This window comes from Solea solea, chromosome 20 (assembly GCF_958295425.1).
Source record: "Solea solea chromosome 20, fSolSol10.1, whole genome shotgun sequence".
Lineage (NCBI taxonomy): Eukaryota > Metazoa > Chordata > Actinopteri > Pleuronectiformes > Soleidae > Solea > Solea solea.
The window spans coordinates 21,139,248-21,154,736 of record NC_081153.1 but is presented as its reverse complement, the minus strand read 5'-3'; the positions used below and the strand labels follow the sequence as shown (position 1 = coordinate 21,154,736).

Genomic DNA, 15,489 nt, shown 5'->3' with positions numbered 1-15,489 from the left:
GTCCAAAAATGTCATGCTGTTGATGGTAAGTGGTAAGATTGTCCTTCAATGGAGATAAGGGGTCTAGCTCAAAGCCTGATTGAAACACCTGATTTCTGATTTCAGTACTCAACATATGTGGCCAAATACTTGTTTTTTGTCCACATGCAAACCGGATATCAGCAAAGAGTCCAACATTGTGCATCCTTAGTCTAGACACAAATCAAATTAGCTCACATTCAGTAAACACTGCAGTAATTTGGCCTGCATAGATGTGATTTATTAAAAACAGTCTGATCACATGCAGCCTTTGTGTGTTTTTTACAACAAAAATGGAAACAAAAAATAAACAGCCAGACATTAGGCCACAATGTTTATTCAGTAGTGTTGTTTCAACTTATAGGTACAATACTGTCAGCTTTTGTAAGACTAAAAAAAAGTTACCATTACAGTCATCCATGCTCACAGAATGCCAGTCAAGTCGTTTACACCCCCGCCACATGCTCACCTTGAGCGAGTACATTTCCAAATGGTAGGCACTTTAAAGGTTTAAAACATTTGTGAATATACATTTATATATATTTATATATCTTTTTCATATACTAATAAGCAATTGGACTCAAAGGTCAGATCTCTAATCGAGACAGGACAAAAAAGAAGATGAGGGAACAGAATGATGTGGCCATGAAGGAAGGGGACTGGACAGGAGAGGATGGAGGAAGTAGAAATACTGTGAGTCTTTGGGTTCTTCAGAATAGTTCAGTACCTTAGGTCCTATGACAAGAGAAGGGAACAGATGGTGGGGTGGGTCAGAAGAACTGAGAGAAGAAGAAGAGGAGGGATGGAGAGGTAGCGGGATGCACAGCTGCATGTGGGTGGTGCTGGGAGTTTGAGACAATGTGACAGCATGTCCACTGTAACTACTTCACACTACTGTACAGCTGAGAAAAGGCAACTTCACAAACCTGCCGGACAATATGTCACATCTCTTCAGAGCAAGTTAAACAAGTTAGACATTTAAAAAACAGCAGAAGACCGTAAGCTGTATTTTCTTTTTCTGAAATGGTACAGATACTGTATGTGCTTCTAGAAATGTTGTGGCCTTAGTTATAAACTTGATTTGGGGATGCAACAATGGCACCGAAACGACACCTTGTGTCCTTACTTGTGCTATAACCTGGTAAACAACCTCATGTTTTCACAATTGATATATTGAAATGCCTGCACTGACTAATAAAACCCACAATATGCCCTCAGAGGAAGTCTTTTATGCAACCTTATACATTTACCTCCCTCTGAGGAACTACATTTGGCGAGATGGCGTGGGGGTTCTGATGTTCTGATGCTGCAGAGGAACCATTATGTGTCCAAGCAGTGGCAGGCAGGGGTGTTTCAAGGGGCTTTAGGGGCCCTGGGCAAAAGAAACCTGGGGGATCCAACGTCAAACCAAAGTCATGATTGATCCGATCATGTGCAGATCCTGATTGTGTCCTCATATCCAATCACAAAAACCACATACTAGGGTGGTTTTGAGCAGCATGAACGCTGTCCATCCTCAGAACAAATTAAGAGGGACCACCTAAGCTTTATCAGCACTTATAAACACACAACATGTATTTGCAGCACCCTCTCGAACATCAACACTGATCAGCATGTCATTTCATTTTACTAATGGTTAAAACTAAATTCATGTTTCAGCAGTGGTAAGGATAGAGCTCTGATTCATTGAGTCTTTGTCTCTCAGCTGCTCTCTCTCTCTCTCTCTCTCTAGGGTTTGACACAGCAGATGAGCCACATATTTGATTTGGCAGCAATTTTTACACCAGACGCCCTTCCTGACACGACTCATTTATCTGGGCTTGGGACCGGCACACTAGATGTGACCCCGCTGTGACTGCGGGGTCGTCACAGCGGGGTCGGGTGTCAAATCAACAATAAGCAATGAGGCTTGGGTACCTTGCTCATCGGTACCCCAGCCCTTGACCTGATGGGGGATTCAAACCGGAAACCCTACAGTCCTAGTTCTCTTTCCGCTTGCCTATGGGCTATCAGTGTGTATTTGATAAAAAAAGGATGGAAAGCCCAGAAAGGATTTCATATGGTCACAGAAGACGCACCCAGGAAGCATTACTTACTTACGGCTGACCACATGCTACTAAATCACTGAGGACGGATGTAAATACCAGTCCTGAAATTGTTCTTGCTTTGCCCCCAGGCAACTGTCTGCTCTGCCTGCCTGCTGCAATGGTGGCAGGCCCTCACTGAGCAGATCTTTGGCCCTAAATCATGCACTCTGGGGTTTGTACAATAGCACAAGGCTCCATACAGCTGAGAGAGAGAGAAATAGAGAAGTGATGGTGGAGGAGGTGTGTCCAGTTTAGCAGACGTTTGTGTACAGTCAATAAACTCAAGGGAAAAGTTGGAAAAGTCAGTGGCCCAAAAACGCCACAAGCCATGGAGGGAAAAAAAAAATCACCCCAACACACACAGGCGAGGCTGCACAATAGCAGTGGTAAGCAAGAGCAGTTAATGTGCAATGTGATAGAGAATGCATTTAAATAGAGAAAAAACAAATCAAGTGACAGATGTGAGGTTTGTGACATGGTTTTTCTTCCATCTTTTAAAGACTGATTCCTGCTGTGAAAATGAAACGCTGTCAGAAAACGCAGAGAAGGCGACACTGAAAAGAGACGGACAAATCAACAAGACGTAATGACACGCTCGGGTATGACTAAAAACAACAAAAACAAATAAACGACAACAAAAAAAAACTGAGAGCAAATAATAAACATTGTAACCTGAAGGGAACATTTACATTTGACTGTTAACAGCGTTAATATGAAGACCAAAGAGCTTCATCAAAACTACAAAGGCATTTTTTTTTTTTTTTTTTTAAACATCAGAGAAAAGATAAATTAATGAAATACACCTTTAGAGATCAACATCAGACATGCTAGGACAAAATGAAAAGAAAAAAGAACAAGAACGTATGATTGATACAGAATAATTATCTTCAATTATTTCCACTTTTTCGATTTTTTTTCTTTACAAAGAACAAACTGCTACAGTTAAAAGTAGTCAGCCACTAAAAACAGCTCTTTTAACAGAAGACAGATGCGATCGCTTCCCTCGCCTCAACAGATCCTGGTTTTTTTTCTGCCTTTTCAAATAATACACAACATGTTTAAATACAATGAGATTTGCCATGAAATAAGAAATGCTTGGGTTTTCATTTTTTTAAAAAGAAAGAAAGAAAAGGTCTTAATTACAATACTCTATGCAAAAGCTTTCCTTTATGCTATTTTTTTTTTTCTTTAATCGACTTGAAAAGATGTTGTTTTTCTTCTGGTGTGTGAACAGATTCGCTGTTTTTCGTAGACTGCACCTTTTGACAGTCAATCCAGATTATGTCATTCTGGTGATTGGAGGGGGGCGGGATCTTATGCGTAAAACTCCTTGGTTGGAGCCTTCTGATAGGCCGTGCCGGCAGGTTTCCTCTCTCCCAGGTCATAGCTGCCCTCGTCCTTCTTCCTCATGCGGTACACCAGCAGGAGGATGAGGAAGATGGCGAAGAGGAAGCCGATCACACCACCTGCAATAACAGCTGAGAGGAAAAAGAATCAAATTAACCATCAGGGATTTGAAAGTAAAATCTGTTTCCCATTATTGGTGCTTTTCCGTTATATTTTCTAGCTCTACTGGACTCGTCTCTACTCAGTTTGGTGTCACGCACGTCGGTTTCCATGACTTCCGTGATCTTTTGTTGTGTTAGTCTAGCTTATGTTGTTGTTTGTTTCTCAGTTATTTAAGGTCAAGTTTAGCTTAGCGTTTAGCTTTTTTCTGAGCTGTTCCAATGAAGCTCTTTAAAACCATTCTCCTGTTCCTGGCCTTGTGCTTTGGGTCCAAGCTTTGTGAGAGTTCGTAACACTGTGGTTTATGGAAGTGTCCTCTTTGTCAGGGTTTCTCAATCCTGGTCCTGAAGACCCACAGTCTGTATTTATCACATTTGAATTGGAAATGTGGCTCTTAATGTGAAAAAGGCTTATTTGGCATCTGATTGGTTTAGCTCTAACCAATCAGAAGTTTCCCTCTCTGTATTTCCAGCACTCACTTTCACTAGGCCTTTTCAGGGTTATAAGTAATTATTACCAAATTGTATCTTTAATAACAAATACTGATTTTACATAACATCAACTGTACAAGACTGATTTAAACAATGTTGGTGAGGGAGTAAGTAGAATCTTCAGGGGCCTATATTAGAGGCTGATGCATTTATTATCAACAAGATGGGGACGCGTTCAGGCACAGTGCTCTGCAATAAAATAATAATAATGGTTTAAATTTTAATGGTGCAAATAAAGCCAAATGTTCTGCATCAAAACTACTTATAAGCACACTTTTTAACATAGTGTGTTATCTTATATAATTTTAAAAGTGTACCAATTGGTACCATTACTGAATTCACTCACAAATACCCTGCATACAAGCTGATCTGCAGACAGTCACCCGCTACATTAAACCTACATTTACAAACTTCATTCATTTATTAGCATTTATCATCAGCTCCAGACTTGGTCTGGTGTGGTCTTGTGGTCGTTTGAGCCAGGTTGTGACACCCAGTCTCTGTTTGTGTTGGAATAAATGACAACACTAATGCGATGTAACAGCACATTATCAACATCTGTGGATGAAATGTAGTGAGTGTTGAAACTGATGCAGTTACTAAATGTCAGTCTCAATCAACAGAGTGGATTGTTTTCTGTGGTTCATTTCACCTCCGCGTCTGTGCTGCTGCGTTCAGAAGGTTCCGGTCCATTAAGGTGATATCTATGCTACAGTCCTTGATGGGCATACAGAGCTGGGTTGCTCAGAAGTGTCAGCTGATTTGACATGGTCTGTGTTCTAATCAGTGACAGCCGACTGGGACTTTAGAGGAGGAAACTTGTGGCACCAAATAAATCCAGTGGGAGTCAAACAGACTGTGCTGAACCCACTGATACCCGTGACATTGAAGGACTAAAAAACTGATTGCTGACACAGTCAGACACAAAGCCAAACACTAGATTCTACGCTTCCCTTGACACGACTTGACTGCAGCTTACTTCGACCCTCTCTGTTCCACATATTTTGAATTCCACATACCAGTGTGGACCACAGGCTTTCTGTTACAAATGTGTAGCCTCAAAGCTCAAATTAAGAAAAACCCTCAAGGGGTGACTTCAACAGCGTCAGGGTTATAAGGAAAACAACATCGTATAACAGGCTGAATTGTGTAAACAGTGGCTGGTAAAATGATTTCCATGAGTGAAATGAATGCAGCAAACCTTTAGCATTGAAAAACAATAGCTTAAACTAAGCGACTTTGTGCACCAGGCATGATTATGTACTGCTTTTTCAGATGATACAATAAAGGTAGCACAACCTTGCGAGTAACACAATCAAATAATTTAAAGGAGTTAACGAAAATTTGATTGTGTCTACGTAGCACTTGGTCCTGAATCAAGTTATACAAGGACATAAATGTCTGAGGTTCAACTTGCCATAAAGGACACATTGTAAACCAAGAGGCCAACAGTGGGTTAACATCAAGGGAAATTTGAATTAAATCCACTAAAGCCGTATTAAGGAATTCCCCCCTCCGGCTGTGACCTGGACCCTCCCTGCTAAAACTCCTAACTCGCCACATGAGCTTATTTCACTCTCCCTCCAATTATGCCTGTATGAGGTTTTTTTATAGCTTCCTAATCTCTTTAGGGTTTCTTCTGGTGCTACAATCTGCCCTCTGCTCCACTTTAGGTTTCCACATGTTGCCAGGCCCCACGGCCCCACAGCCCCACGGCCCCACGGGTTAAGATCCTGGCACACATCCAACTGCTTGTGCTCTGAGAAGCAGCAAAAGCGCAGAGTGAATTAATGAAAATTAGATTATGGGCAATTATATTTGATAGAAATCATATGGGAGATGAAGATGAATGCTTGCGAGGCTAAAGGAGGGGTGAATAGAATGAGCAGAGTTGATCAAATTATACATTTGATCATACATGTTTTTCTCTTTCAGGGTTTTATCTGAAGACGTTATACTGGCAATAATGTTTTTTTTTTTTTTTTTCCATCACAACCAAAGAAAAATATGCAAATTACGAAATGAGGCAATCAATCGGCGCGAGATAAGAAGCAAGTCTGTCCTGACTTGTGCTCGTGGATGTTGTTTCAGCACATTGCTGACACCAGATGGATATCGTAAACTCAATAGAGGTTAGGTGCCAATCAGTGTTTGCCTCTGTGCTGGGATTTTGAGTACTTTGATTTTTCATCTATTCAAAGCAAGCAGCACAAATGAAATGCCCACAATGCCGAGAACTCGGCGAGTGAGGGACGCAGACAGAGTTTATTAAAGGTCATTTTGTTGAGATGTGGATTACCTGGGAAACGTATCACCCAGAATGACAGCATTTTATTGTAGGAAAGATCTCCTTTAAACCGAGACGTTGAGTAAGTCTTTCAACTGGAAGGGGACGAAGGTTTGAATTCCTGGCTGTGCCAGTGTAACAACTCTTGCCTAATCTCATTAGAGTGATTCTGGAAAGGATGTAGCTCTCACTTGCAAGAGGCGTGACCAGTGAACGTAGATGAAAATGCATCTGTACACAATTGGATAGACCTACAACAAGGAGTGATGACAATCTAGTGATGGCATCTAACGACGGGGGAGAAATCACTTGAAATGGAAGCAACAGCAGAATTTAAAGACAGCTGCTTTTCGATGGCCGCCATGTTGGATGTATACAAAAGCTGCAAGACGTTGCTTCTCTGTCGTCATTGTGTTAAGCCTGCCTCTAGCGCGCCCGGGGAAAAACCCATTTGTGATTGATTTCCTTTTTTCCGAAGTAGGCCAAAAACGGCGTCCTTGTCAGACATGAGAGACAGAGAGAAATCTAATCATTGTCAAATATAAATACAGACAATTTACTTTAGAACTTGTAAATTAGCGGTAATCTACATCCATATTGCCCTGATTTATAGAATATCAAAAGGAAGAACAGAGACTTCCTTTTTTGGACCAGTGATTGGCACAAAGAGTCAAAAGCCCTTTTCAAACTCTGCCAGTCACAACTGATAAGAACCAACCAGGAGGTGAATTCTAAGTTCTCTGTTCTTTCAAACTAAAGTCAGTCAACATTCTCTATGCTCAAAAACGTGGCAGTAGCGTGGGCACAGGGTGTAAACAAGACAGATGTGATGAGTTTCTAAATGAAACACATTTGAGTGAATTTTGCCTCAGGCTTTATCCACACGGAACTTTCCCTACGCAATCTTCTTCTTTTTTGTTTCAAGAAATGTCTTCATACAGCCACGCACACAGACTCTGTAATATAACATGCCAGGGCTGTAGGTGGCACTGTAACCGTGGCACAGTAATACACATGGAGCACGTTGTTGTCGTCTTGTCCTCTTGTGTTTGGGGTTAGTACACAGCAGATACTGCCACTTCAAGTGCAAGGGCAAGAGAGAGGTTCAGCTACATGAACATCCACAGAAATCCTGTTTTAGGGCTCCCAAAGAAACCATCAGTTCCATGTGGATAAAAAGCCGATGTTCTGATGTTTTTTTGAGGCTTACGGTGACACATACCTGCCAACACCTCTGTCCTCTGGAAGAGGTTTTCAGTGCGGACCTCCACGGCCTCCTGAGGCGAGCCAGGGGCACTGGTCGTACTGGTCATCTGGTTCCTCTGCATGTCCTCTGTAACCGGCACTGGAGCCTGGGTGAGGAGCAAGAAGAAGACAGTTTAGCAATGAAGTACGGAAGAAATGAAATATAATTGTTCTTACTGACGGCTGACTTCTACATTCTGTATTCCAGTACTACTCATTTCTGAGTTAAGAGGAGTTGGGTTAATTTGGGTCTCATAGCATAATCCCATAATCCCTCAGTGGAATGATTTCATCAGTAAATGCAGTTTTATTTGGCCTGATGCAGCAACTTTCACAAGTCTCTGTTGGGTACCTGAAAATTCTCAGTTACGAAACAGAAAATCGCTCCAAAACAAAGAAGATTTAAAAAAAAAAACAACAACAACAAAGAAAGAAAGACAGAAGGTGTTAATTAGGTGGTAGTTTGATTTGCTCACATTGATTGTTGTCTCCACTGTTAATGCTAAAATAAGATATAAGGTTGCCGGCTGTGTTTTTAAGAAAATGTTGAACTATTCCTTGTAAAAACATTGAAACCTGTGTTTGTGACACCAGACACCAAAAATAGCAAATAAAGCGTGCACTGTCGTTGGCCAAGGGACAAAGTCAACAACAATAAATGGAATGGAGCCAGGTAGGTTTCACGTAGGGGGTTTGAGACCTTCATGACTAATCCCAAACAGATGCAGGATCCAGCAGAGTGTGTGTGAGATCTAGGATAGTTCCAGAATATGTGATTATGGCCAAGAGAGATGTAATCCCTCATAATTTGCAGTGGAGCAAAAACATGGGAGAATTTGCCGTGAGCACTTGATCTCTATCCTGAAAGCGACCTCACGGCTCCTGGTATTACAAGGGATTTGATGTCGTACACTGGGTCGGATGAAGATATAGTGAGGTGCAGAGCTGCACTCTGTTGACTTATGGTAGTTATAGATGAGCCTCCATAATTATTACTGACCGGGAACACGCTGTGAAGGCCTTATGTGCCGTGATAAAGAAAAATAGCCGGTTTAATGTTTATTAATGAGGCGAAAGGTCCAGTGTGTAACCCTTAGTCGGGTTTATTGACAGAAATTGAATGTACTACTACCCATAAGTATGTTTTCATAAGTTTATAGCCTCCCTAGAATGAAAAATGCTTTGGTTTTCATAGCGTTAGAAATAAGCCCTTTTATAATTGACACCACCATCTTGTGACAAAACAGTCAGAGTGTGTGTCTGTGAAGAGCACTCTTAGTTCCCTGATCTATCTATGTATCTATCTAGGAAAGTGCAGAGGCTTACAATAACTCATTTGGTTAAAAGAGTTTAAACCTTCTTGTCTTGTTCGCTTGTGTCTAATGTCTAATTGGAATGAAGAAATCGATTCTTGTTCAGTGTGTGGTCTATTATACTTTTTCTACGTTACTTTTCGGCTTACCTCTGTTCTGAATGGTTTCCTGGGTGTGCTCTCCTTTGCCTTTTCTCTGACCGTGGCTGTGTCCACCTTGGGAGTGAAGTCTTTGGTGGAGTCCTGGGTGGGCTGCGCTGCGTTGGGCTCGAAATAAACCGTGCTGATAGTCACCGTCTCCACCGTGTCTTCACCTCCGCCTGAAAGAAAGAGAGCGGCAGGTAAAAGATGTTGTTCGCTGGAGGAGAAATTGAGAAACTCCCTGAAATGCTCGCATGGTCAAACTCTGTCCATGTATGTTATCAAGATTTTAGATTCAGAGTTTCCATGAGGTTAACTTCACACTCCATGGATTCAAATTTAGTGTGTGGCGTACAGTCTGACTTATAGAGCAGCAGAGCAGAATAAAAGGGGATATACAAAATTAGAGGAGCTATTGATCACTGGCCTGCCTCCTGTTACCCAACCTGACCTTCTCTCAAAGTTGCACTACCTTTGACCAAGGAATGAGCACATTTAAAGGTGCTTAAAGCAAGTGGAGCAGAGGAGCTAATAAAAAGAGACACCTGAAATGTGCACACTTGCCCACAGCAGTTTAGGTGACAAGGTAATCTCAAGAAAAGAGAAGTGGTGAAAGAAATAAAAGCTAAGGAGTGGGAGGAGGTTTGTGTGCCAGGTATAATAAAATTAACTTTTGGGTTTTTGGGACATCTCATTCAAAGTGAGATTCCTTTCTGAGATATTCTAGTTTGTTCAAATGTTTTTTCTTCCAGCTCGACCTACAAAAATTTAATCAGCATATACTCAAGGCCAAAGTGTATGTCTTGGTCACATTTGAAAAGATTCTCTTATACTGTTCCAAGAATCTTACTTTTGCAATACACTTTTCTTTGCAGTTTCTATGGGAAGAATTTCATTGCACTGTTGACTCTGTGTACATGACACTAAACCTCTTGAAATGTAATGTGAGACTCTGGCAAACCAAGTTCTATCAGTGCAGTGCACTACAGGAAGTGCTGGGGGCAGTCGGCTCATTTCTGACTTCATTCCAAGCTTTTCTTTTCGAAACAGCCTCTGTAGATAAAACCCCTCCTGTCATAGAGCTCCAGCTGTGAACACGGACATAGACGTGACATCACGTCACGAATGCCGTTTTTTCACGTCTTTGTATGAAGCCAAAGTTGAATTGTTTTCAACTTATGGATGACACAAAAACAAGAATGACGCGAAAATCAACATGGATCTACTTGTGTCTGTGCATTGACTTTATATGTGTGACCACTGCATTAGGGTATATCATTGACACAGGCAGTGTCCTGTATGTTCAGTGTGAAGCTGCGGAAGCTAATATTTCTGCAAATAAATACAAGCCAACACCCAGATTCCTGTGTGTTGGGGTAACACTGAGCAGTATTAGTCTCCTCTGTGCTCCTCCACTTTGAAAACAAGCCTCCTTCTCTCCACATATCATTATAGATTATAGATCATTATAGATTAGGGAACACATATTCACTATTAACTATGTGCTCACTAACATGCATAAATAGCACACTAGCCCTTTATTAGTAATTATTAAGCACATATTATTCTACATACCCTTATTCTACCTCTATTACGACATGAATTAAGATTTTTCCTGATTAAGGTGTTAATACATGCTTAATAATTACTAATAAAGGTCTGGTATGCTACTTATATGCATGTTAGTAAATGGTGAATATGTGTTTCCTAATCTAAAGTGTTACCAAATGTTCCATTGTGGCCGAGAAGTCTCTAACAAGTTACACATTGGTAAAAAAAAAACAGACTTCTGCGCATTAATAAATACAAGGCTCTCTGTGTGATTAGCCCCTAGCAACAGTCCATTACACTTAACAACACTTAGGAGACATGAGTAGCTGTCGCCTATTATTGTCCGTGCAAGTAACTATATCAGTGTTTATCTTGAAGAAAAAGAAATAATCGTGACTTCTCTCTAAGCATTAATGAAATTTAATGCTCACATGATTTAGAGTGGGCCACACGGCAGTATTGTGGTTAGCACTGTTGCCTTACAGCAAAAAGATCCAGGTTTTTGACCCAGTCCGATGTTCTCCCTGTGTGTGCGTGGGTTTTCTCCAGGTTCTCCAGTTTCCTCCATGCAGAGGTTAACTGGCCACTAAACTAACGTGAGAGTGAATGGTTGTTTGCCTGTGAATGTTTCTGGTGACCTGTCCAGAGTGCACCCGCCTTTCACCCCGAGGATAAGGTGGTACACAATGAATGATTTGGAGAGATAACCCAAAAACATACTGTAGAGCCGCGGCTGTTGCAGGTGTGGAGGTGGAGGCATATGAAAAAGTTTCAGCTTCATAAAACTTGAAACAGAATGCCATCATGCCTCGAGGCAATTGCCTGCTGTGAGTGTGTGTGTGTGTGAATGTTCCTCACCTGAGCCAGACCCTGAGTTAAAGTCGTCATCATCTTCAGGGTAATAACCGCCTGAGCCCGTGTCATCCAGGTACAAGTCATCAGCCTGAGACGACGTCTTGGCTGCTTCTGTTATCTGCAAAGCAACAAGATAATGGGCGGTGAGGACTTTTATTACATACAGTAGTGTCCATGAGAACGTTTTCACTGTGCACCAGAAAAACCAAGGGTTACTAAGCGTAAAATACAACAAGCTTAAAAAATATTACTTCAACTTTATTTATTAATTTAAAGTAAGCAAGTTGTCTTTATATAACACAGTATATTTAGTTTGAATGAACTCAATTAATTTATGTGTAGGTATTGAAGTTATTTTTGAATATATATATGTATATATCCTGTCATCTGACAGGAAACAGATGAATTATTAATCAATTCAATTACCAAAATATAAAAAATGAACATATTTGTTCTTAAGTGAAAAACTTTAATCTTAAATCTGATCATTATAATTCAAAATATAAATCATAGAAAGAGTGGCCCTTCGGAATTAAACCACAGCAACTAGACAAACTTCTAAATGTGGAATTTAAACAATTTAAGATGATCACAATAGTGGAAATCAACCATGATTGAGTCATATAACATATTTTGCCTGCATACTGTGCACCACATCATATCAGCAAAATAAAAACAAATTATTTCATTTCAATCCACCACTGTCAGATAAATATTAATCAAAAAAACTTTGATTCTAGCCTTTCAATCGTTAATTATAACCTCTCCACTTTGAGAGCAGTGGAGAGGTTATAATTAATTAATTGGCAAGTAAATGTGTCTCTGATTGGCAAAAATACCAAACTCTTGAGAGGAAATTCAAAGCTAAAATCATGAGCACACTTTGAAACAGCACAAAGTGCAGCCCAAACTGTCCCAATCATTTCATTTGTTGCAGCTACAGAGCAGGAACTGGTGCAAACACAACAGCCAATTGAGTGGATTATGAAGAGATGGATAATCAGAGCAGGTCAGTCACGCTGTGTTTGTACTAAAAACATAGAAAACTTAACAGATATACACTTAGGAAATACATAATATATAGCTTGTCATTCATCCTGTGGATCCAATGAATACATGAATATATGCACCAGATTTTGGACCAATCAGTCCAATGTAGAAATAAAAAAAAAAGCTACACAAGCAGACGGACCACTTCCAGGTCAACTGTCCTATAACACACGTCTGTGTTTCATCTCTCAAATGAAGCCTTGTCTAATCAAAACATCCCGTCCCTCCCACAGCATCGTTGCCTAGACAACTCGCCTCACTAGTGGGAATGTTTGTGTTCCGGCTTAATGGAGTGACTGGCTGAAAAGCAGCCCAGTTTGAAACGAGCCTGTTTGTTTGAAAAGCAGCTTCTCACACGGTGCGGTTTTAATGAGACACACGGATAAAGGAGGAAATAAGAGTTTTCACTCGTCGGACGCAAACCACACACCTGAGCATGACAGCCGTCACATACATGTAAGTGTGTGTGTGTGTGTGTGTATATACACGGCAAGCGTAAATATGAGAGTGCTGTGTTGAGTAGCAGTGACTGAAATAGTTATAAACACTTCCATGGCAACATCCATTCAGATCTGCAGTGGGCTCATTCTATACTGATAGTCTTGCTTTAGAAAAAGGAAAACAAAGGAGAGAGCCCACAATATATCATCCCTGTGTATGTGTGTGTGTGCTTGTGTTTGTTCCCTCTTCTGGCATAAACACCGACCGAAACCTGGTCCCAATGAGGCAGAACCTCATTTCTGAAGAACATGTTAAGGGCTAAGATTTGAATTGTGGATAGGTTAAGATTAGGATTAATGTTTTTATACGGCGTCCAAATGATATGCATTGAAATCAATGCAGTGTCCTAAGAAGACTAGCTGCACAAACCTGTGTGTGTTTGTGTTTATTGAGCCTGATAAAACTTGAGCGATTGAAGCCAGATTGGTGGAAACAATCAATTATTTTTTGACAGGAAATAAGTGGTGATTTGTTTTGGTAACTGCAAAGAGAAAGTTTCTCCCTCCTTGTTTGGTTCTGGTGGTTCTGATGGTTCCTCACAGGTATATATATGTATATATATATATATATATTTATGTGTATTTTATAATTTCTTGCGAAAAATAAGTAATTTAATTAACATAACAAATAATGAGGTAAGATGGATCTCCCCATTAAAAGAAACTCAATCACTAGGACTGTATACTGTGAGTTTTAAGTCACTCACTCATTCTTTAGTCACAATTATCACAATAAAAGAAATTCCCCATGATGAGCGATAGATTAGTGTATATTAGCTGATTATTTGCGTTCACAAGCAGTTGACCTGTTGTACCTAATAAAGTGGCCAGTGAATGTATGTTCCGGTAAACCGAACATCTTTGGTATTCCTTCATGTTGGGGTTTGGGAAACCCTCATTGACGTTGACGTTTCATAATTGTCTGACATTTTACAGACCAAACAAGACAATCAGCGTTTTGTTGATGAGGAAATTGGTAAATGTGTTAAGCCTTAAGCATCTTCCAGTTGTTTCTGTAGTGATAAAAAAAAACATAATCGAAACAAAATCAGCAGATGAATGAAAGAACATGTTTCAACTCGTTCCCTGCTGCATCTCAACATTTCCAATTACACTCTGTATTCAAATGTGAGTGTGTTCACTAATGCTTTTAAGTCATTGTGTGTGCTTCTGTAGAGTCATGAAAGAAAGGCCTGGTGCTCTCCATAACAAAGACGAGGGGAGTGCACACACGCAACAACAGTGTGAAAAAGGGAGAAAGAACGGGGGAAAAAAGGGAAGAAGATAGAGGCGAGATGAAACAGAACAATGTGCATCTCCATCTCTGCGCTCTCTGCTGGCTCTGACTTCTGGAAGAAAGGCCTTTCACCACCTGATCAAAGACGGAATTTGTTCAAAGCAACTTTATCTCAACCTTTCATGCCTTGTTTTTCCTCCAAACACAACCCCCGCTCTGCTGCGACAGCTTGGCTAACCAGTGCACTGGTCCATGCTGGTCCACAGGTCTTTATGCACAATGTGGCAAAAAGGAGGCAGGTCACAGATCAAATGGTGACCAAGGACACTAATGAGCTAGAGGCCACACACACACACACACATATGCATGCATGAATGGACATGTGATACAAATGTATGTAAGCACTCACCGATTCATTGATTATACATACGCACACATGAGAGTGAGCAATTGAGAAGATAACATGACACCACACACACACACACACACACACACACACGTTTATCAGGCTAACAGGGGACTGTCATTCTTTACTCACTAACAGGGGACTTGGGTTTCTGGCCGGTTTCACCAGGAGCATCTTAGACATGATTTTAGAGGGGACCTGAAAAATGTCCCCTGTTCAACGGGGAGTCCCCTCTTTGTGAGTGTGTAAAGACGCCAAAGTCCCCTGTTCTACTGGTTCACGAGTGCACACACACACACACACACACACACCCACAGACACACACACACCAGTGTGTGTACTAAGCAATTGCAAATGTAAATGCAGACATTATGAATCCATAATGTACATTAGGGCTGCACATCAATTGTTAATCAAAGTATTCTGATACTGATCGACTTGATCAGTTTCAGTGTTTTTACAAAAATCTAAATTAGTGATTAGTACACATTGTTTCTCAGTCTTTTATCACAGTCTGAACGTGGCTACATCTAACAGGCAAATTTACTCTGTGTGTGCTTTTCTCAGTCTTATTCCTAGTTGTTTTTTGCAGTGCAGGGGAGGGTGATAAGAGCTTACAATGATATCACAATATTCCATCAGAATATCGCAACAACAACACTATTTGTGACGAGATTGAAAAATAAAATCATTTGTTTTGATGTATTTATGATGCTAATTAATCTGTAAATACAAAAAAAAGACCCATCTGTGACCCACAAGCCTCATGTTTGAGACCTCTGATGGATTTAATAATCAGGTGA

The 15,489-nt window shown here is 40.6% G+C and overlaps 1 protein-coding gene across 1 annotated transcript in view; it reads right to left on the bottom strand.

The window, feature by feature from the left end:
• Positions 1 to 339: 339 nt before the first annotated feature.
• Positions 340 to 15,489, bottom strand: part of sdc2 (syndecan 2) — a 53,320-nt gene continuing 38,170 nt past the window's right edge. Inside the window, exons 2-5 of the mRNA XM_058619319.1 lie at positions 11,497 to 11,611; positions 9,097 to 9,266; positions 7,612 to 7,741; positions 340 to 3,583 (exon numbers count right to left, since the gene is read on the bottom strand). Coding sequence (XP_058475302.1) covers positions 3,420 to 3,583; positions 7,612 to 7,741; positions 9,097 to 9,266; positions 11,497 to 11,611 — 579 coding nt within the window. The 3' untranslated portion in view covers positions 340 to 3,419. The remainder of the gene's footprint in view (positions 3,584 to 7,611; positions 7,742 to 9,096; positions 9,267 to 11,496; positions 11,612 to 15,489) is intronic.